The sequence below is a fragment of the Pelecanus crispus genome, chromosome 6 (genome assembly GCF_030463565.1).
Source record: "Pelecanus crispus isolate bPelCri1 chromosome 6, bPelCri1.pri, whole genome shotgun sequence".
Lineage (NCBI taxonomy): Eukaryota > Metazoa > Chordata > Aves > Pelecaniformes > Pelecanidae > Pelecanus > Pelecanus crispus.
Genome location: NC_134648.1, coordinates 36528580 through 36552772, shown reverse-complemented (window position 1 = coordinate 36552772; position 24193 = coordinate 36528580). Strand labels below are relative to the sequence as shown.

Below are 24193 nucleotides of genomic sequence, written 5' to 3'. Positions count from 1 at the left end.
GGTCTGATTGCAGCAGGCAAGAGTGAAAACAGATGAAAATGACAATTTTTTTAAAAGTTAATTTATAACTTTGATACAAAACATTGGAAATATCCACTAGCACTTATTTAATAGGGTCTTTGGCGGGGGGCTGAAGTGAGAAATATATTTAGTAAATCTTTGAATTACTTAGTAATCTATGCTCTATAGAGGAATCAAAATCAGGACAAAGACCTGGGCTCTGCTGTAGGTTGCATTATTGTAGGAAGAATAGGCAGCAATATCCATAGATGAAGTTGTCTCATGCGACAGTAAGACTGTAGTTTTTAATGGACAATTTCCACCTTCAGTTGGATTTTTTTCTGAAATTTGCTGTTAAAAGTTTTCAGCTAGTGCATGGAATGAGGTCAAGTGAAGGGAAGTAGAGGCAGAAATGGGGGGGGGGTTAAGCCATTTATAAAGATTCTTAGAGTTATTTGAAAAGCCTTCAATCTCCATGTGGTTTTTGGATCAGAGGTATCTGAGATGCTTCACGCTCTAATTGTCTCCATTGCCATCTCTATGTTTCTTTAAAACAGTCATATTTAGCTAAGTCCTGTGCTTCTGAAAAGTGTTTTGTAGGTGCTTGACAGATAATTCGACTCTGGCAGTTTAGTTGTCTGCAGAGAGCTTGTTCTGCTCTTGAGCAGCTCCTGCAACCTAGAGTTACAGAATAAAAGATTTGAAACCACAATACATTAACATAAGAGCAAATTACTTCCTGAAAATTTTAAAAAAACAACCTTTTTAATATATTTTTAAAATCACTAGTTTATAATAATATTTTTAATTCTTTATATGTTGTCTTTTGTATTTTGTAATGTGGAAATTAAGTTTTAAAATCCTTCAGTCCCCCAAAACCACTTAAAATAAGCACAGGAGAAGGAAATTACTTTCCTTCTTAATTTTGCCTCACCACTTACTACTCAAATGATAATAAACTGCACATGACTTCATACAAGACTATTCACACAATCACTGTGAAATTCTATGCATTCCTCATGGAACTATGCATGCTGACTGAAAATGGTGGATTTTCATTTCCTGCAGCCTAATCATGTTATGCTCAGTTATGGTTACTCTAAGCCTTAGGTCTGAATTTTTTGATACATGCATACGCTTTGGTTTTATGGAACACAAATTGTTGTGTTATGGTTTATGGAACGATGTATAGGAAGTGAGACACATGTAGGCCTTGTCACAGGTTGGCACTTGCATTTTATCTTGGTATTAGTTATGTGTGCAAGCAGACTCTTGTATACAGACTATGCAAACAAATAAGAATTCTTTAAAGCCAGGACGTTTATGTTGTTCTACTTTCTTAGTAGGGTGATTGCAATATTGATATTAAGTACTTTACAGATGCAGGATGTGAGTGTGGTAGTTAAATTTTTAAACAATGTTTTGTATACTTTAGTAATGTTAACAGCACAAAATCATAGTAGAAATGTTTAGATTTGAAAATGTGGTTCCACTTAAGCAATTTTAGAAAAATAATTATATTTTATTTTTTTTTTTCTTCCCAGCATAGATCCACTTGTTGGTATTTTTGAACAGAACAAGAGAATATTATTCTCCATTTCTCCTAAGTCTCTGCTTGATAGCATTGCAGCTGCTCCATTTCAAATAGAAATAGTTTATGTGTAATCAAGAATGCTAGGCTTTTAAAACCTGAATACTAACATAGCCTGTCACTGAATCACTGCATCTGTATCTGTACTATATCTTTTAAACCAGTTAAGGGGTAGATGATGTGCTGTTAGGAGCTGCCTTTTATGGGAATTTTTGAAATGTTTTCTAAAATATGTTATTTATGAAAATTCTTAACCTTAAACCATATTTTGATACTCTATATGAAGAGTCTTTTTTTCATCTCAGGCTGACATGCATGGTACTCTGACCTTTGTATTGATTCCCAGTCAGCAGAGCAAGCCACCTCCTGCAAAGGAGACAGTTGTAAGTAGCTCCACCTAAGTTCTTGAGCTTGGTGATACATATCTTGTTTTTCAGTAACGTGTAGAAAGTTCTTCTGTAAGTCATTTACATTATGGAACAAAACAAAACTTAATGATTTAAATTGGTTTAATTGATACCAGGCTAACACCTGAATTAACTATTGAAAATGGTGTTAAGCTGAAACTCTTAGTATGATTTTTAACTCAGTTTCTAAAATAGTAAGAAATTGTAAAAGTAGAACTGTCTGTGCTTCTGAAATTCTATTTTGAAATTCTCAATTTATCTATTTTTTTTATATATATATAAAAAAAATTAGATTGATGGAACTTGCAAATATGCTTTGGGAGGAAAAGTTTGTATACTGGAAACTTTGTTCATTTATCCCTTTAGCCAACATACTTCTCTTGAGACAGCTTTTAACAGTTTGAAGAAAGAATGCACAGATTTATATCATAGCCAAGCAAAAACATTAATGGTTGGTGACAAAGTAAAATATTTTACAAGTGAAACTTCACCTAAAGCCCAGCAAATGGGTTTCAGTCTGTGTGTATTAGGTATTTTAAACAAATCAGAATATCTCTGATACTTTTTGAATGCAAAGAACTTAAATAGTAGCTCGGGGGTTTTTGCTTCCTAAAATGGTGAGGAAACTGCATAGACTTTAGAATTAACAAGAGTTAAATTCAGGCCTTCGTCTTCAACCTAGCACAACTGTGTCTTTTCCATTGCTAAGCTGGGTAATGATTCCATTCCAGTATCTCCTGTATGCCCCCAATAAAGTTTCCATTTGATAGGATCTTGGTGTTTTTATATATCAGAGCTCCACTGCAGTCACAGGAAGATGGGTGTAATTCTTCAGAAGTCACAAGGTTTTTTTTTTTCCTCTGTTTTTACATTGGATCTTCCACAGATACATGTGAAAGCACATTTTGACTATGATCCCTCTGATGACCCTTATGTCCCCTGCCGAGAGTTAGGCCTATCTTTTCAAAAAGGAGATATACTCCATGTGATTAGCCAAGAAGATCCAAACTGGTGGCAGGCTTACAGAGATGGAGATGAAGATAATCAGCCATTGGCAGGCCTTATCCCTGGTAAGCAAAGCTCTAGAAAAATCTTGACAACCAGTTATTCCCATAGCCATAGGGGCAATATTCTGGTTTTCAAAGACTCATATACCCTTAAATATCCATTGCTTTAAACATCGGTGACTTTGAACCTTTTGTAGCAGAGCCTACTGTTGGTTATGTAATTCACTTACTTAAAAGGTTGACCTCTGAGAGACATCTCCATGTATAGATGTTAAATGCAGAGTAAAGCTACCATTTCCACTGCAGTTTACCTTTCAAGAGCTACTCTCCTCTTCCTTTATTCCTCCACCTTGGGGACTGTGTGGGTTCAGAGTTCCCTCTGCTGGCTACAGCAGAAACGTGGGACTTCAGCCGCCTTGTTCTCTGGAGATGAGAGCAGCTGTTAGGTTTCATGCTATATCGAGTAGTATATTTGAAAAATCTGTCCGTTTTTTGTGGTAACTCTTCTGTATGTTTTCACTTAGCAAAGAGCTTCAGTTACTTGTAACGGTCATGCTTCCTTTCTAACTGTTGGGGGCCTTTGAGTAGTAGGGCTTTCAGACATTGAAGTCAGTATATAATTTTTGCATTGAAATACATACTGCAGTCTAGTCCATTAAACATCTGCTGATCTGTTAAACACAGTGAACAAAAGACTTTTCAAATTCCATAGAATATCACACTGTTACTTTGACATTTGAGTAAGTTGAGAGGAACACTGATTTAAATGTAGGCTAATCTTTTTCAAGCTGAAGTTCAAAAGATTTACTATAAATAGAACATGTTTAACATACAAAAATAATTAGAAAACCATATCATGATAGTGAGGAAATGTAGTTTCTTTCCAATAGTTTCAATTTTCCAAGCAAAACTGTCCAGAATAGTACAAATGCTCTGCAAGTCTTTCTTGATGAATATATTTTTGAAGCAATAAACAAGCTCTGCAGCAATTTTAGTTTCTCTTTTTAAATTTTAATTTATCTTTTTAAGTTTCTCTTATATGTCATATTCTGCTAGAACCTTCAGAGACGTAAAAGCTTAGGAAAAAGTAAAATGAGTATGGAAATGGTTTCTAAATGTTAACTGCTTTTGTACTTTTTTTAAAATGCATTAAGGAAAAAGTTTTCAGCAACAAAGAGAAGCAATGAAGCAAACTATAGAAGAAGACAAGGAGCCAGAAAAATCAGGTTCAATATATTCTTTCCAAGTGGGAGCGGGGGGAATCTAACTCTTACAGAGGTGCTAATAGATACCTGGAACCTTGTCATTGTAGAGCTGTAGAAAATTCTTCCGTTTTTTATAATACGAGTGGAATGATTCTTTGAAATTCTTCATGTAAATACAGGTCTGAATTTAGGACTTTGTTGTATGAATCACATTTTTTTCATAACTATGTGCAATGTAATTAGGATGATGTAGGGGAATTTGGAAAGCCCTGTTTTTTCTTAATTTTATCTGCCATGACTCAGTTGAAGTCCTTGGCATGCAACATTTGCTTAATACACCAAACTGTTGTAATGAACTGAAGAATATTATGCCTTATCAAAACTGCAGAATAAAGTCTCCACTTTAAAGATCCAGATAGCGGGTGGGGTAGGAAGCTTTTTACTGTATGGGTATTTGATTGTGATGATTTTTATTTTGGTTAGGAAAGCTCTGGTGTGCGAAGAAAAACAAAAAGAAACGGAAAAAGGTTTTATACAATGCAAATAAAAATGATGGTAAGCAACATCTTCTGCATAGAGTGTGCACTTATAAGCCACTATAAGATTCTACAAATAGCCTTGTGAAAGAACGCTGAAATTCAGGATATGGTGTTACAAATACTGCCTGATGATGTTCCGTTTGGGAGCAGTAGTATGGTTTGTAATAGCATTTAGTGAAAGATGTAAAAGAGGTGGCAGAATTTGTAGGGTCATCTAGAGTCTTTCATAAAGACCAGATGATAGAGGTAAAAAAACAGATAGCTTTTAGGCATGGAAGCACTCACAATTTTACAATTGTGAACCAATTTATTATGGGTTTGTAATATCATCTCACTCTGCATAATTTTAGTAAATGGAAACTTTTTCCACAGAGAGTTTGTAGGCTATTTATACTATATTTTTACAAAGGTACTTTGGGATTGGGATGATGATTTTTTTTGTTGTTGGGCATTAAGTATTATTCTTGTACTATAAACTTGTTCCGTGGTGAGAAAGTTGTTGCCTGAGTTTATGCTACTACTTATATCAGTAGTAAGTGGAAACACATTTTCATTCTCCAGAAAGGGGGGAAAAAAGCCTCATCTTACGGGGCAAGTGATAATCTTTGGGGTTTTATTGCTTTGGTGACTTGCAGTTAGATGCTGGGCAGAGTCAGGAGCTGCCTGAAACTTGATACCGCATGACAGGCAATACATGGAACTAGCAGCAAAGTATATTTTGGCTATTTTATTGTTTCTCTCTCAAGATTATGACAATGAGGAAATTTTGACCTATGAGGAAATGTCACTGTATCATCAACCAGCAAATAGGAAACGGCCTATTGTTCTGATCGGCCCACAGAACTGCGGCCAGAACGAATTGCGGCAACGACTTATGAATAATGAAGTGGATCGCTTTGCCTCTGCAGTTCCTCGTAAGTTTGACGGGCAGATACGATTGCTTATTCTAAACACTGTCTGCAGACAAATCCTCTTGTGTTGAAAATAGCAATTAGGAGTTTGGGGGTTTTGAGCAGGATATAGTCAGCTCTTGGATAAAGGATAAAGAAAGTTAGATCTTGTGTGGCAAAAAGTAGCTTTGGGAAGTCAGTGCAAATCCAGTGTCCCAACACAGTGTTATAGAGGCATTATAAGACATGCATATATTTCAGTTTGAATAAAATTGGAGTTACAGAAGTTTAAAAAAGAAACTGGTACATCAGTCAAAGAATTTTTAACCTACATATCCTGCATCTGCATAAATTTAAATTTAGGTGGCTTTAGTGCCTTCCCAAACCACTTATATTTCAGTGAATTTTATATTTTTGCTATCTAATGTACCCTAAATTAGGTTTAAAAGCAGCTTAATGATATAACTTGTTATAAACCACTAATAGCTCTTTACACATTCAGAATGCAGCTACACAGGTGAAACGATTCCTTTCCTTGTTGACTATCTTTTTTTCCTCTAGACAACATAAGCAGGACCTCTAAATGTAGGTTCAGCCTTTACCAACTTAATCTGTCCACAGATACTTATTGTAGAAAATAAAATATTTGCATTTCTTGGATATTTCAAATGCCTTTTTTTGCTTGGTTAGCAATGTCTCTCCTAAGAGAAATACCTATTTCTCCTCTTCAGTTCTACATGTGTATCACTGTCTCGATTTCCCTTTTTTGTTGCTCTTGTTTGTAGATACTACTCGGAGCAGGCGAGAGACTGAAGTAGCTGGCAGGGATTACCATTTCATTTCCCGACAGGCATTTGAGAGTGACATAGCTGCAGGGAAGTTCATTGAATATGGAGAGTTTGAAAAGAACCTCTATGGCACTAGCATAGACTCTGTGCGGCAAGTAATCAACTCCGGCAAGATATGCCTTTTAAATCTGCATACACAGGTATGGCAAATCTGTTGCCTGTCATATTTTAATTGTAGAAGCTACAGTGAAAATCTGAAGAGTTGTATTTGGTTTACATAAAAGCAAGTTCCATTTTTATGTTTTTTCCAAGCTTTCTTTCAGTGGCGTTCAGTTAACTATTTAGTGTGTTACAAATACAACCTTCTTATTCCTTGTTTGGAAATACACATATCTTCTTTATCTGTGCTAAAGGTAATAGGGGCCTTTGTTTCCAGATACTTAGAGCTGGTGAGAACTATCTGAATTGAAAATTTAATTAAAATAAGATTTGTGTGTCTCAGTCTTCCAGTTACTCTGTGAGCTCTGAGGTTTTTGAATATGGAGAGGAAATTGTTTGTGATTTGTACTTGGAAACTGCATTTTGGGAATGTTTATGCAGTTCCATAACAGACAGGATTTAAGTACATCACATCAACAATATTGAAAAGCTCTTTAGCTATGACCTTTTGATTATGGAGAAAGAGGAGACAAACTATGCATTGTAAGGAAACTTACTTCAATATAGGTGACTTTTTTTTTTGCTTTTGGATACCAAAAGATACGTTCTTTCAGTTTAGTTATGAAGAATATTCTTGAACAAAAGTAAATATTTGGGTTCCATGAAGCTGAAAAATGTTGGAATATCAATTTTGTAGGAAATGGTGACTGAACTCGTGAGTGGTGATGATAATACTGTTATGGTTAATTATACTGCTGTTAATATATTGTACAACTGTCATTGTGTTTGAAGAGTGTATTATCAATTATAGCATGTAAACAATGCATTATTAAATGCCCTTTTCATGTGTGGAACTGTTAAATATTTAATAAATCCTATTTCTGCAGTCACTGAAGACACTACGTAATTCTGACTTGAAGCCATATATTATATTTGTTGCACCACCTTCGCAAGAGAGATTACGTGCTTTATTGGCCAAAGAAGGGAAAAACCCAAAGGTAATGTGTCTAACACTTCTTCTGAAACCATGCTGCTTTTTATTTACAGATCTGGAATGCTTTGGGTAACAAATCGTATACTCTTTGTTTGGAATTGGGAGGTGGTAATGCTGCTGATAATACACGGGAAGCAGTGTAGTTGAGATCTGTCTGCTCCAGGTTAGCAGGCAGACCATACTAAGGGAAGGGCTCAGGATGCTTTCACCTAATAGAATGTGAGAGGTATGAGGCAGGGGAATCCACTGGTAATTTGATAATCCTGGGGCACAATGTCTCAGTTGTGGTTCCTGGAATTGGGGGCAAAGGTATGACCCTTTATTTCAAAACTGTGGAAAACCCAACTTTGTCTTCAAGTAAACCTGAGAGTAATTCTAGGGAGCAAACAATTATTGTTTTTCTTTTGAGAACTTACCTGCACTTGGAAAAGCATTTATTTGAAAATGTATTCCAAAACCCTTCAGATAAAGTTATTTTAGTCTTGATCCTGTAGGATCACTTTTCATGTTTCAACCAGAGTCCTGTCAAGATCTCAGCTTATCCAGTGCAATTTGTTTAGTTAATCAGAAGTTAGTCCTGCAGAGTGTAATTGAAACCCATAGATTAAACCCGGATGTCTGAAAAGCTCAGAAAAGGTCCTTATCAGCTTATGAGCTACCAAGTGCTTATTGCTAGGATAATGAAATATGTTGATCTTCAGCTTTTTAACTGAAATCTACCCTACAGTGGCTGGTGGGAGCACTTTGCTACCATAGCAAAGTACTAGTTGAACATAATGCAGTTCATACTGACAAAGAATAGTCTTCCCAGCATAACTCAAAGGGACTCCTGATAAGGCTGTTGGTCAGGAATTGTACCTCACTGTCTTCTACAGCTGTGTTGTTTTGCTCTCCTTGTTTGGTGCAGGGGTGATGCATTGCCTGGATGTATGATCTAAAAGTCCATTAAAGTCCAAGTCTTAAAACAGAGGGATTTTTCTTTTTTCCTTTTTTTTTTCCCATTTGCTTGAGTCAAATATAATAGTCTTTAAATGCGCATGTTTCTTCCTTCATGGTTATGCAATGAATGAAACTTTATTTTACATAAATACTTCATCTTATGTATGTCATGGGTTTTTATTGCAGTAATCAAGGAATCCATTTTTAATTAATAAAAATTAATACACTTGTTGGTGTTAAACTATGCATGTTTTCTTTCTGATTAATTGTACTGGAGTTGTATTTATTTCAGTTGGGTAGACACTATTGTGTTAAACCCCTTCCCCTGATAAAGAAAAGGGTATTTCTTGCATGGATGCCTGTATGTGGCTTTGATTTTTTTAAGTGTATATAATGCCTAGGAAAAAAATCTTGAAGGCCTGAAGTCCCTTTCGAAAATATCCTTTTTAGAAAATTAAACCTGAATATTCCTTTATATAATACAAAAATAAGCTGCAGAAGAGAAAAACAAACACACTTTCACAATCCAAGTGTAAAAAAATTCTGAAGTAAAACAAACCATTTCTACTTCTCCCTTTGTATCGTTTATCTACATCTGCAATATTCTTGCTTTTGACATACTCCCTTCCAGCTCCCAAATCATGTTTTCCATTTTTCTGCAATGTCATTTACCTGGTGCTATGGTGATTTGAGACTTAAATGTATAGCTCTCACTGTGATTCTCATTGCTGTTTATTGGTGAAAATGTTTCAATGATAGGTCTTGCCTTTGGCTGGTGTCTGTAGTGCTACATCTTCAGAGGAATGTTGTCTTGTTCTACACCATTCAAACTTATTCTCACACTCTCTGCCATTTCCAGTCTTTTTCAGAAGGGTAGTGGGCGTAGCAACCTAACTTATTTTTCAGAAAGATGGTTTAAGAGCCTCAGTAAGATGAATGTCATAAAATGAGTATTGCTAGATCTTCTTCCTTCACTTCAGTCTGGGACAGTTATTTTCTGGTTTGCCACTTACAGCCAATCAGAAAGGAATGTCTTGAGTGCCCTTAGCTTTCAAGTATGTATCATGGTTCAATGTTATTGTAAACTTTTCAATAGCTGGTAGCAATACCATGAAAATTTGTGTAAAAGACTTCCAAGTTAAGTTGTTACCTTTCCCTAATCTGTTGTTGTGGGGAAGAGGCTTACACACATACACTAACTCTCTGTTTTTGATTGCAGCCAGAAGAGCTGAGAGAAATCATAGAGAAGACGAGGGAGATGGAACAGAACAATGGCCACTACTTTGATACAGCAATTGTGAATTCTGATCTTGATAAGGCATATCAAGAGTTACTGCGGTTAATAAACAAACTTGACACAGAACCGCAGTGGGTGCCCTCTACCTGGCTACGATGAGAAAGCCATTTCAAGGGACAAGTGGACTTCAGTCTAGTAATCTTCCCAAGGGGATCGTGTGTTGGTCTGCCCAATTCTAGTATAAATGCGTGTGAGCTCTAGACCTCAGTGGCTGCGTCCTTTGCCAGTGAAATTGCGTATTCTTGAAAAAATACGCTAATCAGCTTGTGAGCCAATTTAACTGATGTAAAGATTGTCCAAGTTTACTTTCTCTGTGGTCTAGAAATGGAGACCTTGTCAGTACTAAATTCTAAAGCTTTAGATAGATTTTTCTAGCAACTACTTTTATACATAAATCCACCTTTTTTACCTAGAATCACCCTTATGAAATCAAAGATTTTAAGTGTGTGTGTGTATATACAGTCCATGCTGTCACATAGTTATAAATATGAATGTTATTTAACACTTAACTTAATGACTTTGTGGGACATGATGGTAGTTCAGGAGCATAATTCTACAGATCATTGGGCAGAGAAATAATCTACACATGAAAAATGTTAACGAGAACTCTCTCCTGTTCAAAAAATACACAGAATGAAGATGCCGCTCTGGCCTGGAGCCTCCCTGTGAGGCTTTAGTTAATGTTTTAATTTTCAAACATTCCACTTTCTAATAGCACTGTAATTGGAAAATGTGTATAATGTAAATATTTCAATCCTTCTGTCTTTTTAGTCAGACTTTTTAAATCAGATTTGACTGCACATTAATTTTAGGTCCAATCAAAGATGAGTATATTGATCTTTTAGATGTGGTATTTTTATGGAATTTTCTTTAAAACATATTGACTGATTGGACCGCTGTTTTCCACAGATCTGTAGAGGTATTTAGAAAGGCAGAGGTTATATTTTTGTGAAAAATACATAGTTATAAGACACACTGCTTAAAAGTCGGCTTAAGTTCTCATGTTTTGTAACAGATACTGACTAAAATAGACTGATGTGCTGAACATTGGAAGATGGTGGGGTTTTTTAATCTCTGCAAATGGTTCATCTTGTGGCTGTTGGTCTAATGGATAACTAACTGGAATTAAAATAGCTGAATGTAGCTCCTGTGTTATAAATGAGTATTGTAATTCACTAGCCAACACATTGTGCTGCATTTGCTCAGTACTGCAGTGAAAGTATGTGCAAACACTGGTAACTGACTGAGAAGTCACAAGAAAGGGGAATATTTGTAATGGTTAATACAAACAAAAAACTTGAAACAAGTGAACAAAAGGTGAGGTCTGACTGTATCCTAGTGTGTTCTGCAAAGCAGATCGGAACATCTCTGCATCCTCAAATGATTCTGAGCTGTGAAGGTTTAACTACTAAGGCTGTGCATCTGCAGTAGGGCTGCTCTATCGCTGAAGCTAACTGAATAATAGTATCTTGGCTGTTTTGATTTTGGGTAGCACAAAGAATCTTGACTGTGAATATCTTAATTTTAGCCATAGTGTTTCTTTGTTCCTACAGGTAAAACACTGGAGTTGTGTCAATGTGTAGTTCACTCCTGTCTAATGTTGAAGGATGAAAAAGTAGTTGATTTTTTCCATTCTGTCTTGCATATATTCTTTCTTCAAATGTTCACAGAACAAATTCACACCCATAGATAAACAGAGAGCTCAAAGTGTACAGCAGATATAAAGAAATTGTCAGATAACTATCCTAGTTACTGAACTAACATTCAGTACATTTTTGTATTGAAAAACGGAAGTATAGAGTGCATTCCTGTCTTGTTAGATAGCAAAATTATTTGCTGGTTTAATTAGTATTTAGGGCTGAAAAGCAATTAAGCAATTAGTGGGGATAAGCAATGACCCTTCAGGAAAAAAAAAGGGGGTTGGAAACTTTAATATCTTTAGTTCAGTGTTAGAAATAATAATGTGCTAGTTATTGGCCTAAGGGATGGATATTCAAAATAATGGCTTTTTGCCTCACATTGCAGGCATGTTCTCAGTTTAATCCATAGTTTGACAACTACAATGTTCAGGTATTTTGGATAGTCAGTGTTTCATAGATGACAACATATTGTATTGATTCTACCCTTTTTTAAGAAAGATGATTCTAGATATATTAGGCTTTCTGGTATTGACTGTTTCTAGTTGGACAAGAAGGTGGAAAGCAGTAAAATGTGTTCAAGTGTAACCTAGCTCAGCTATATAGGTATTGTCCAAATTCTTACAGTCACAATCAGCTCAAGACAGCTGCTGAACCCCCTTAAGTATTCAGTGTTCATAGGCAGTGTCAGTCACAGTAAATCATGCCATTAATGTATTTGACTAATGTTTGTCTCCCCAACTTTTCTGAAATGGTGTACGGAAGCTGTTTTTATACAAATAAGCTTTTGAATGTAGACTTAAAGAATGTTTGAAGTTCAGCCCTACTCTCTTAATTCCCAAGGCACACAGTACTCACTGACATCCACATAGAGAGGTTCTTTGATGGTTTATAACCAATGTTAGCTTTGTCTCCTGCTGAAAGGAAAGGCTTGAGCAGCACTGAGAAATGTACCTGGCTATCCATCTGCTGCCAGTTTGGACCTGGAACTACCTTTTGTAAGAAATTATTCTGCCGCCTTTAATGAAGAATGTGTGTTAATTCCCTTGAGAATAAAAGAGACTATGCAAACTTCACTGGTGAAACTCCTCAACCTTATCAAGGGTTTGTAGTGAGCTGTATCAGACTGAAATGAGGGTATCTGCATTTTTACCAGTCCAGATTTAATTAAAAAATAAATGTTAGCTGAATTGCATAAAAGAATTTTTGAATGTAATTATATGCGACTTTTTAAAATATAAGATGAGGGGTTTAATGCCTTAAATAATTAAGGTAACTTTACTGAGACCTGTGGTTAGCCCCACATTGTACTTTTATACATGTATCTGCACTCTGTATTTTGAGACATCATGAACTGCACACTAATGTAAAAATGTAAAATATTTTTAGATTTAAAATAAATCACTGTACAATTTTACTTCTTGTAGTGGATCTTGGGAGTCTTCTTTCTGCCATTTTGCTGAATGTGTGAAAGATGCTGTGACCCATTGCTGCCCTAGAGGATGTTCTCTATTCCTTCTGACACCATGCATCCAGTGGGAGAGGTAACACGGTTTCTCTCGTTCAAGCTGGACCTGTATCTTGCAACAGAGTATCGACTTACTATTCAGCTGTGCTGCTGTCAGCTTCAAAAGAGAAAAGAAATGGCCTTGTGCTTCATACAATTATAAAATTACTTTTTAGAGGTGTTAATAGAAATTTGTTTCCTTGCATTTACCCTGCATCTCTAGTTAAGTGCTCGATCATGTTTAAAACAAGATGCTTACCTTGAAGAGACTAGTAGTACTAGAGACAATGTACTAGTATTACTGCTATGGCATGTGTTCAGTTTGCCGATTGCAAACCAACATCTTCAGGAAAACAGCCCTTCAAACTGAGCAGCACTCAGTGACAGCCTGCTTATCAGCCACTCTCCTAGACTCCCCGAATCGGCAAAGGACATGAAGAATCGCAGCAAGGAGGGACTACTGTACATTGAACCCTGCTTTGTTTGCCAACCTGCTGGTTGCAATGAAGATTTGGAGCAACATGTAGCTGGATAGTTGAGAACTCAAGTTTTTGTGTGTTTGTGTCAGGAGGGAGCCACCTCTCCTTCGTTACTAAAGCAGTAAAGGTTAAGTGCAGATTCCAAGTTGGGGCCAGGGGATGAAGCAAAGGTTTTATTTTGAAATCAACATGACAAGCTTTTGAGACCACCATCTTCTAGCAGCTGGAGCCAGACACCAGACATTTACCATTTAAAATTTTTACTTGTTTCTAGCACAGACGGTACACAAGTTGGCAGAACCTCTAATTAAAACTGTAGATGTTTTAGGCCAATGGTAACAATCGTGCAACAAAAATAAATCACAGAAGACTGTGGATTTCATCAACAGGTTAGAAAACTAGGGTTGCCTTTACTGACATTTGACTTCAGCTGTGTCAAGACCTGCTTTGAGCAACTTGAACATTAATAGTTCAGCAGTAAAGAACATTACGTGCATCTCCCTCCCTCAATAACATTTTCCTCTGCTTGCACTAGGATGGGGAGCAATTAAAGAGGAATCTGATTAGGTAAATCCAGAGCCACAGCTGTGGACAGTCATCCCTACTAAGTGAAGAAACAGGCTGAACACGTAATAGAAGCCTGTTGCTGATAGTAAAGCACCTGACCCATCTCTCCTTTTATGCTGCAGTCAAGTTCCCAGATTTCTAATCTTCCAGGAGAAATCCACAATCCTTTCAACTCAAGACTTACACACCAACTGAGAAGCCACGTAAGTATCATTGAGGCAACATGTCCTGAATTATATCGCAAATGGACGTTCTGTATTCTGGGTCCCCTGCTCCATATAAAACAACTGTGCTGGGTTACTCAAAGAGAAGGTCTTCATCCTTCTCTTCTGCTAAGAGATTGGCTGGTTCACGTTCTCCGCCAGCAGCTCTCCGCAGCTCCCGTTCTTTCTCAGATTTTTCTTTCAATACTTTTTTCTTTTCCTGGATCTTCTTTAACCTGTGAAAAGCAACATGTGTTGCTGTGAAACAAGTATGTTTTCATAAAACATGCTAGCAGCAAGGATGCCACACAACTTGGATATGATAAAGCTGCTTGGAGACATTCCCCAGGAAACTTCTGAACATGAAGATTGTGTAACAAATGGCAAAAGGCTTTTATCACTAGCTGCTGCCATTGAAAAACTTCATCTCTGCAGATTAACTCATTTCTTCATCCAAACTATATATTATATTCTTGACCTTAAGCACTGCATTATACTACTCTGCTTGTCTTTAATGAAGTTAATTCTCCTTTAATTCATTTCAGGTTTAACATTTTTGCTTCAGGTAGCCCAGGACACGGACCTCTGTGGCAAAGGTGTCCTTAAAGCAGAACACCTCGGTGTACTGTACCCTGTCATTCCCTCTGGAAGAATGGTAATGTCAGCTATGTACAACCTAGTGGTAGGGATTCATTTGTAAATTTCAGACAAGTAATTGCAGGTCTCCAAGTGCCCAGCTCTGGAAACTCAATGTGCAGTAAGAACAGGTCCTGTTTAACAGTGTTCACTGCCAGATTTAGTGAATAGTTCTCGTAAGTCCCTTCTGAGGAATGGTCTATTTGAGAAAAAGAGACCAGTGTAGTCTTGTTTTAGATACTTACCTGTAGAATTCCTCTCGTTCTCGTTCATCCAGTTCTGTGATGATATAAGAAAGAGTACGCTCGATCCGGGGAATAATCACTAAAAAAATATAAATAAGGAGGTTGTTGAACTGTTGTTTCATTACCCAGGAATTTATCTCATGCAGTGCACAGATGATTGTTTAAAGTCAATCTAGTAATTCTTTTGGCTAGGGGAAATTTACATGTCTTTCATGGAAGATCATACTATTTCATTATGGACAAGTACACAAAATTGTTTTCTTCAGTAAGTCCAGGACTAAACTAGGACTCTGAACGTCACAGAATCTCCCATAGCACATTCTTTTGAAAGATGCAATGGAATCAGTAAGCACTGATCCCTGATTGTTTGTAAGGTCTGTTTCCTGTAACACAAACCTGAATAGGTTACCAAGATTTCTCTCTGGATGCCTACTCTGCGATCCCATCCAAAACCAACACAAAAAGTCACCAGCTCTCCACTGGACACTGCCATTACAGTTTTAGAAGCTAGTATGCTAGCTGTTAGAACATCTTAACACATAGAAACATCCTATCTTTTGTTTCTAGTCAACAGACTTGACCAAATAAGTCAAATTCACTAGCAGAGACTCCAGAATGTGTTTGTGAAGTCTTTGTTCTACAGGTTCTCAATACAACTTCCTGATTACTTTCTCATGTTTGCATATTCATTTATCTCTGTGTACTCCAGTCCGTTCCACTGGGCTTTTAATTTTTGTTCTTGCTTGCAATATGCTTCATTGTAATGCTTTCTGAAGAATTCTTGAACTGGCTAGAAATCCTATTAACAAGAAAGCAGTCAAAAGAAGAATGGCTTCCATGGCCCTGCTCCTCATCTTGCATGGAGACAGAAAAATATTATGCATCCCAAATGGAAAAATACTCACCGTGTTCAATTGCATTCACACGTCTGTTCGTTATTTTAATGGCTTCATCCAAAGTAACAAAGGATGTCTGGTGGAATGGGATTAAGTAATTAATATATAACAAGACAAACTCAGCATTTCCATCAATTCCATACACAAAACCAAATAGCACTTGAAAGCCAAAGCCAAGTCTGTAATGTAGCTTTACAGACTACATTCTTGATAGAAGCAGCATTTTTTCTACTAATGTCAGTAGCACGCTCAGCACTGCACACTACCAGCTACAAATACCAACTCCCCAAAGAAAGTTTCTTCTTAGCATTAAGGAATAAGGACTTCTTCAAAGCGGTAATGTAACTCTGGTTTATGGCTGGAAAATGTTTGCAACTTTGTACAGCACCGGGACTAAGGCTCAAAGTATTAAGCTACAATCACTGACTACATTGCTTTCATTTCAGAACAGTGAGAAACCAATGATCCCCTTCTTTTTTTCCTCCCACCAACCTGTAAGGAGGCCAGTTCCACAAGCAGCTCCACAGCTTTGGCATAGTTCCTCTTCAGCTTAGCCAGCTGTTCTCCACCTCGGGCCAAGCCCGTCAGCTCATAGCCTGAAAAAAAAAAAAATTAAATAATGTTTGTTGCTATTCATAGAATCATAGAATCGTTTAGGTTGGAAAAGACCTTTAAGATCATCAAGTCCAACCATTAGCCTAACACTACCAAGTCCACCACTAAACCAATTAAGGGGAGAGTAATAATTAATTTCATGTTTCCTGGCTTGGTGGCTGGATTAATTTTTTAATGAAAGTAAAACTAGGAATTGCTAAGGTTGGAAAGGCTGTCAACCCAACATGACCATGCCTGCTAAACCATGTCCCAAAGTGCCACGTCTACATGCTTTTTGAACACAAAAAACTTATTGCTAGTATAGTGTTTTCTTACTAGATAAAAATTAGTATTTTACAAACTATAGGGATACAGACAGCTCAGCAAGTGACAAACTAAAGCCTTTTCCCATTAACAAATTGTCTTTATAGTGGTTTATGTTACTACACATTGTGCATGTCCACAGTAAGACATACCATCTCAAAACCTGGTAATACGAGACAAGCCTTCTCCTCATCTGAAAAACTCACTGGTTTAGGAAATCAAAAGCCACTATAGTCCCTAATAATCCCTCCATGTCACAGGAACAGGACAAAGCATCATAAAGGAAGTAAGTACACCTATGCCTATGATGTAGACTGACTTATCAGCAAGACATGACATAACAAGTATTTTTGTATTAGCACAGAATAGCTGTAAGTACATGTAAGATAGAAAATACTTGTTTTGTACTTACTGTCTCCTCCTTCCTGGTAATGCTCAAAAACCGGCAAGGTTACACCTGACAGAAGTGAACAAGAATGTGTGTAAGAGACATAAAGGGTTACAGATACATTAAGTACAACTCACTTTTACCCCATTCGCTTCTAATACATTATGTAAGCTCAGAAGCTTTGTTTCCAAAATCCTTCTGTACAGCTTGGAACCATTAAGTCATGCTGGTTCTGACATCTTAATATGGAACTTCAGAATTGTATTGAGATCACAGAGATCTAGACACATGAAAAATTCAGGGAAGTATTCCAGTTTATTCAGTGTTCAGTTTTGTTATGTTTCTGTTCACTAACGTATTCCCTGTGCCTAAGGAATATTTTAAGCATTCAATCCTGATTTATCTTTCTTGCTTTCTTCATAGACAATTATTGATATTTAATTTCCTGAAACTTATTTAATTTTTGATACTTCATTTCCTGATCTATTTTTCAGTAAAGCTCTATGGAAGTTAGGCTTTGTCCGAAGACGTAGAAATTGAACTGCAATTTATGCACACTCATTTAATTTTACGAGAGGTAAATAACTAAATATAAGAATTCTATGCTGTATGTGAAAAAAACAGCAAATTACAAGTGTTCCTACTGTTAGATGAGTAAGAGAAGAAGAGGAGACAGTGTTTGGATACGTTCCTGTGTATTTCAGAGTATCCTCCCACAATTCCCTTAAGAGTTGAAATACTCATAGTCTGGAAGAGTCACCTGCTACATTGTCTTTTTTAGCTCTGATCTTGACTTGAGCTTTGTTCACGTTTTGGATCACAGTGGTACTGTAAGGAAGAAAACATACATCTTAATCAGGAAAGCTGAAGTGGTCATTACGTTATCATTATATATATAAGATGAAGTAGTTATCAAATAGCTGTAAAGATTTAGAAATTGTCTTCAGCTCAGTTCTCTATGCAATTTATTGCACAGACTTCAAAGCTAACACAGAAGCTTTGAAGGAAAGAGGTTTCCAGCCATGTTTGGAAATGTAAAAGACACAGAGTCTGTGAAATATAACTTTAGAAATGTCTTACACCAAGTATACAAAGCATAGCTAAAAACTAGCCAATTAGCTGACAAATTACTTTAAAGTATTTTAGTAACATTGAGTCTAATCAACCTGTAAAACTTTTTTCCCCAAGAGAAGTGAAGGAATGTCAAGGTTTTAATGCAGACCAAGGCCATAACATTTTGTTCGTGTTTGTATGTATTTGTTCATTCAGAACATTTATGAGTTTGTTTACCCACTAACTCTATCATATTAACAAATTTAAGCTTGTACAACAATTCTTGTTGAAGAATTCTAAACTATTTTAAGGTCCTCCAAGAACAGGTCACTATAGCCAACTCTTGTATTGCTTACAGGGTGGAATCTGACTCCTGTTTAGAGCTAAATACTGCGACTGGTTAGGACAGGAAACAGCACCATATCCAAACGAAAGGGCAAAAAGACTTTTCTCCAGCAGCACACAGATTACTACTGTGTCTGATCACTCAGTTCTTCCCCATTAATTGGTAGTACCATCAGCTGAATCATTAACACTTCCCCAACTTTATTCCACAAGATCTACGCCCATTTGAATGAATTACACAAACACCTGAGTTAGAACTGTAATTTATTAAAATACGATTAAAAAATATCCTACTGGAGGAAAAAGATGGGTTTCCCCTCTCACATACAGCCCTCACTAGCCCTAGTGACACAAGAGGTCAATGAGATAGGAGGTTAGAACAACTAGTAACATTTCTGTATGACTTACTGGGAGAAAATAACACACATTACATCTGGCCCTCAAATTCACAAGAAAGATCAAAATAAGAAACAGTCAAATACTCTGCTATAAGTTCTTGTTTCCCTACATTTTAGATTCCAAGCTGCAAAAAGCAACACCTTCTCAAATCAAGGATCTGAATGTAAAGTAAATTCTGTTAATCTTTCCACTTACACTTAATCTTTCCATTTGGAAATGTTTCCACTTTGTTCCACTCTACTTTGGAGTATACATTTCCTCATGCAAATTATCTCTCTACTGCAGTGATGTCTTCCACTTTTACATAATGGAATTCAGTTCATCCTGTCCTACCTTGTCCGCTGACTTTTATTTTTCTTTTTAAAGTGCATTTAAGAATTTTACTTCTTTTCCAAAAAAGGATTCAGCAATTTGTTGATCGCTCTTTCACATGGGTAGGACATCCACAAGATCAGCAATCCTCACCTGAAATCTCCTGCTGTAAACTTTGCCTCAGCAAGTGAAAAGGCAGCTTCTCTCATCACCTCACCCATCAGCATTTTAGTCTGTTTAAAAAAAAAAAAAAAAAAAAAAACAGGCAGCAAATACAAGGCACATCGTTGAGTACTCCTTTTCCAGGATAAATAACTAACAGCATAAAGAGAAGAATGAGAAATTTAAGAGACTGAGAAAGTCCTGTATGTGTAGCTTGCTTTCAAACTGCAAATTATAATTCCCAGGTGACTGGCAAAAGAAGAAATATTTCAGCTGTTTCACTGACCCAGTGTAGAACTCACAGAAAGAGCAGAAGACTTGTCTGTCAATAATAAAATTCTACTACATGGCAGTTAAATCACAATGATAAAATGGCTCAGTAGGAAAACGCTCTTTCCTCGTATTGTACTGAATACTGTGAGACAGCTGAAGTTGTTTTTCAACATACAGATGTATGCGGCTTTGTAAAGCTGTGCTCTCCTCCTGTTCCTTTTTCCCCAGTTTTTACACATTTGAAGCGCTTGTAGCTAAAAAATATGCTTTTGAGAAGCAAGAGCCTTTGTGTATTTAGGCAGCCTATACGAGACAAGATACAGAGTGCCAACAGCTTGTCTATAGCATGGCAACAAAGTACTACCGCTAACCATGGATATTGTAGCAGTTGCAGCCAAAACAGTACAGCTAAAGCCCATCTAGTATAGTAGAACAGAACAAGCCGTATTAGGCTCTACTGAGTATCTTAGATTTGTCGTTCATGTTGCAAAGGAAGAAGCAGGACTCGGTGTTTCTTCATAAAGGAACAAGTTCCATCTGGACTAAACTTCTGCTTTCTAGTGTACCTAGTCATGCAGGAAACATTATAGATCTGCAGTATCCTCTCAAGCCAGATAAAGCAACAAAAATGGGGATACAGAACATGTTAAATCCACTCCTAAAGTATCTGGCAGCATCAGAGCAAATTCACTGTAACGTAGAAGAGATGACAGGGAACTTGGGACACAAAAGAAAACAGAAGCTAAGACTGGTTGGAAAGAGGTGAAGAATATTGACTCTCACAAAATTTCTGCATCATTACAGCCAGAAAAACATTCTGCTCATCTGTCCTCAGTAACCTCACTTACAAAAAAACAGGTTATCCTCAAAGTTGTCCTACATTCCAGAAGTTAGCAGAACAGGAATGCACAACTGACAGAACAGACAGATTTCAAATAAAGTGAGCCAAACAGAGGAAAATTCTAATTTACCTACCTCAATAATTTTCTTAAGGATCTGCCTGAATCGAAGTGTCAAAGCATCAGATTTTTTCTTCAAGAGGTTACGACCTGTTTGGGCTCCTTTCAGTCGAGCCTTCATGATGGTCTGAGCCCTGTTAAACAGAGGAATAAATAAAAATGTCCTCCATCATCTGAAGGTATTAGAAAAAAACTTATGCAAAGTTTTCTGACATGGACATGACTGAAACTATGAAGCAACCAAGAAACATCAAGGCAGTGAAACAGGATGGCCACTTCAGGACAGAATTTTGTATTTCCATTTAAATGGGAATTTGTTATATGTATCTCCATCATCAATGAGAATTACAAGGTTATTATGTGCAAAGCCAAAGATTATGGAAAATTGACAAGTCAGTTTCCAGTGCTTCCATAATAGGAAATAAGAGTTTTCATTTTTCTTGATGACTTACAAGTACCAAAAATGCACCAGAAATCAAACTACCCCAAAAGCCCACTGTCAGTGCAACACTGGTATTGCTTTTAAGCTCTTTTACTGCTATGTTGTCTTCTCAAAATCAGACAACACAGCAAATTCTTCATGCGATCACACTGTTGATGCTATATTCTGATTTTACAGAGCAACAAGATACAGCAGTCGTACATTCTGGTTTAAAGAAAGTCAGAAAGTACAATGATTCCATATCTTCATATGCTGCACAGGAGATTTACAAGCTATTTAAGACAATCAGAAGTAGCAGCAGTTTAAAGGAGGTATTAGTAAGCTAGCTGTAGCATTGTATACCCTTTACTTCCAGTGGCACACTTACAGGTTTCTTGTATGGAATTAGAAACTGAAGAAGGATCCAAACCTTGCTTCCCTCTCTGCTGTGGAGTATATCTTTTAATTTGAAGAATCTTTTTGATTTAAGTTAACCGGAATAGCAGGAGCTACACTGCAGAAACCGCAAGCTGTGCTAACTTAAGCTACCACTTTGTACACGCAGCCACTACACACAAAGGACAATACTCAAGTCAACCCTATGTGAAGAGAAGCCTTATACACTTCCTCTCTGACCTTGGAAAAAGTAAATATAATTAAGATTCTACCTACACAGTGGAATCCATTACTTTCCACATCTACTGGCATGTGATGAGAATAGCTCCACTAATATCTACCAAATACTTGTAACTGAAAAGCACAAATACTTTCTGAATGTTTATGATAAAAAAAAAAGCCCAAAATTAACGAGTAAAAAGGCAGCTTTACTTTCACAAAAAGCAGGTCTCCATCACCACCTTGAACTAACTTGTTTGCTCTGTTCACCACCTGCCAGAGACTGGCTGACCTTCTAGTTCAAGCAAGATTTCACAGGCTCTTGAGAGTGCATTAAACAAAGTCTTGTTTACTGTCAAGGAAACTGAGCAGCTCCTGTAATTGATCATCTCCAGCACAGAAGAGGCTCATACCAGCAAGGCCCTTCGTAACAATAAAAAAGCAAAACAAAAAAAAACCAAACCTTGTGAAATTCTGTTCTGTTAACAAAAAAAAAAAATTGTTGCAGAGGCAGGCCATCTTTATTTTATCACCCTAACTTACATTCCTATTAAAACATCAGCCACATTTTTCATCTATTACCTCATTTGAAACAGGGCTTGTAAATATTAAGCCTTTGTACATCACCACCTTCTTGCCACAATGACATGCCAGCCCACAAAACCAGATATCTTTTACAAGTGATTGAAGTGCCTCCTCCTTGGACATGTAAACTGAATGAAGAGAGCACTATTGAAAAGCAGGAGTGAGACCAGTGACTTAGTATATGCAATAACTTCTTTCTGAACTAAGTTTCAAAACAGGACCTTTTCCATGTAATGTATTCATCTTTCCATATAAACTGTTATTTCATATGTCCTGAGCTCATGTATGAGAATAATTATTATTTTACTCTTGAGGTTTTCTGTCCTGCAAAGCACCTTTTTATAAAGACAACATCCAGGCATCGCCCCAATTTTATGCAAAAAGATTTGAAACAGCCTTTCACCTTAAGGCAAAGCCTTTCTGTCCTGGAGGGTGCTGAAGAGAAACCCAACAGCATTACTAAAACAGCAATTTTATGGGTAGATCAGTTTCAACTGTTTGTGTATGTTCCAATGTTGGCAACTTTCTAAGCCTTGTCAGGAGACATCTGATTTCATGACAAACAGTTTGCTGTAAGAATCTGGAAAATTACTTGACGTCCACTGCACTTTACCCATTTTACTTCCTTCTTTTTTAACCCTTTATAGCCAACCTCTTGCACAGCAGTATCGTCTATTAAAAAGTGAAGGGAAGCTATGATTCGATTTGTGCATTTTTTCTTATACATACATTCCACAAATCGCTCTTTTTAAAATCAAGGTTTGCATAATTGCATGATTTTAAATACCCGCGCCCCCCGCCACCACCACCGTAAGCCATTTGCTTCTTGGTACCGGCCCCTGCAAAGGCCCTCTGATGGCTGACAGAGCTAATTTTAAGCCTGAAAAAGAGAAACTGAGGACAAGATCTAACTGCAGCCTTCAACTGCTCATCAAGGTGTTTTACACGAAACCCAGAGGGGGACCCTCCTTGGAGGCGCAGAGCACCCGGGCCACCAGCAGACGCGCAACCAACAAAACGGCTTCCAGCGCCGGAGCCCCGATGGGAAGAGGAGCCCCGAGAGCTCCCGCCTCGGCGCCCCCAGGGCCGCCCCGAGCCCCCGCCGCTCCCGCCTCGGCGCTGGCCCGCCCCCATGCTCGGGGCACAGCCCAGGCCCGGCCGCCGCACCGGGCCCGCGGGGGGCGGCCCAGCAGCCGCTCGCCCCTCAGCCGGCGCGGCGCAGCGGGGGCAGCGGCGGGGGCAGCGGCAGCGGGGCCGGCCCGCAGCGCCCCCTCGGCCCGGCCCGGCCCGGCCCGGCCCTGCCCGGCGGACACTCACATCCGCGAGGGGAAGATCTCGATGCGGTCCTTGCCCGACATGGTGGCGGCGAGGGCAGGCGGGGCGCAGGGCGGCGGGGCCCGCTCCGGCTGTCACCGCTGTCACCGCCGTCAGCGCGGTCACCGCCACCGCCGCCCTCACGTGACGCGGCCCCGCTGCCCCCCCGCCCCCGCGCGAGGCGGCGCCCTGGCGGAAGGAGCAGCCGGATGCCGGCGCGGCCCCTCCCTCCCCTGCGCTTGTGGTCACGTGCCCCCCGGGGACAGGAAGGAAGCGCAGTAATCGGCTCCCGGGTCTGTTTGTGACACCCGGAGGTCTCTGACTCTGTCGTCGGCGTTGCTCTCAGCGCCCGGTCCCGGAGGGGGCGCTTTAGCAAAGGGCGGCCTTCTACCACGACGTTGAGACTCTATGGTCGCGGGGGGCGCGGGGCTGGCCTATCGCGTGCGGAGGAGCGGGAGCGGGG

At 38.3% G+C, this 24193-nt stretch overlaps 2 protein-coding genes across 8 annotated transcripts in view; one reads left to right on the top strand and one right to left on the bottom strand.

The window, feature by feature from the left end:
* PALS1 (protein associated with LIN7 1, MAGUK p55 family member) overlaps nt 1-12870 on the top strand; it is a 36411-nt gene extending 23541 nt beyond the window's left edge. For all 6 annotated transcript variants that reach the window (XM_075713201.1, XM_075713198.1, XM_075713199.1 and 3 more), the window contains 8 exons: nt 1897-1974; nt 2885-3068; nt 4160-4231; nt 4694-4765; nt 5496-5663; nt 6425-6627; nt 7474-7584; nt 9739-12870. In XM_075713201.1, coding sequence (XP_075569316.1) covers nt 1897-1974; nt 2885-3068; nt 4160-4231; nt 4694-4765; nt 5496-5663; nt 6425-6627; nt 7474-7584; nt 9739-9915 — 1065 coding nt within the window. In that variant the 3' untranslated portion in view covers nt 9916-12870. The remainder of the gene's footprint in view (nt 1-1896; nt 1975-2884; nt 3069-4159; nt 4232-4693; nt 4766-5495; nt 5664-6424; nt 6628-7473; nt 7585-9738) is intronic.
* A 1154-nt stretch (nt 12871-14024) lies between these two features.
* On the bottom strand, nt 14025-23806 carry ATP6V1D (ATPase H+ transporting V1 subunit D). 2 transcript variants are annotated; one of them, XM_075712253.1, is made up of 9 exons: nt 23734-23806; nt 20812-20929; nt 19555-19634; nt 18053-18120; nt 17317-17361; nt 16479-16582; nt 15996-16062; nt 15091-15169; nt 14025-14445 (listed from the first exon to the last, which is right to left on the bottom strand). In XM_075712253.1, the coding sequence occupies exons 1-9, from the start codon at nt 23772-23774 to the stop codon at nt 14304-14306; spliced, it is 744 nt and encodes a 247-aa protein (XP_075568368.1). In that variant the 5' UTR covers nt 23775-23806; the 3' UTR covers nt 14025-14303. The 2 variants fall into 2 exon arrangements, with proteins under 2 accessions (XP_075568368.1, XP_075568369.1); XM_075712254.1 differs by lacking the exon at nt 23734-23806 and adding an exon at nt 21605-23311.
* Nucleotides 23807-24193: the final 387 nt, after the last annotated feature.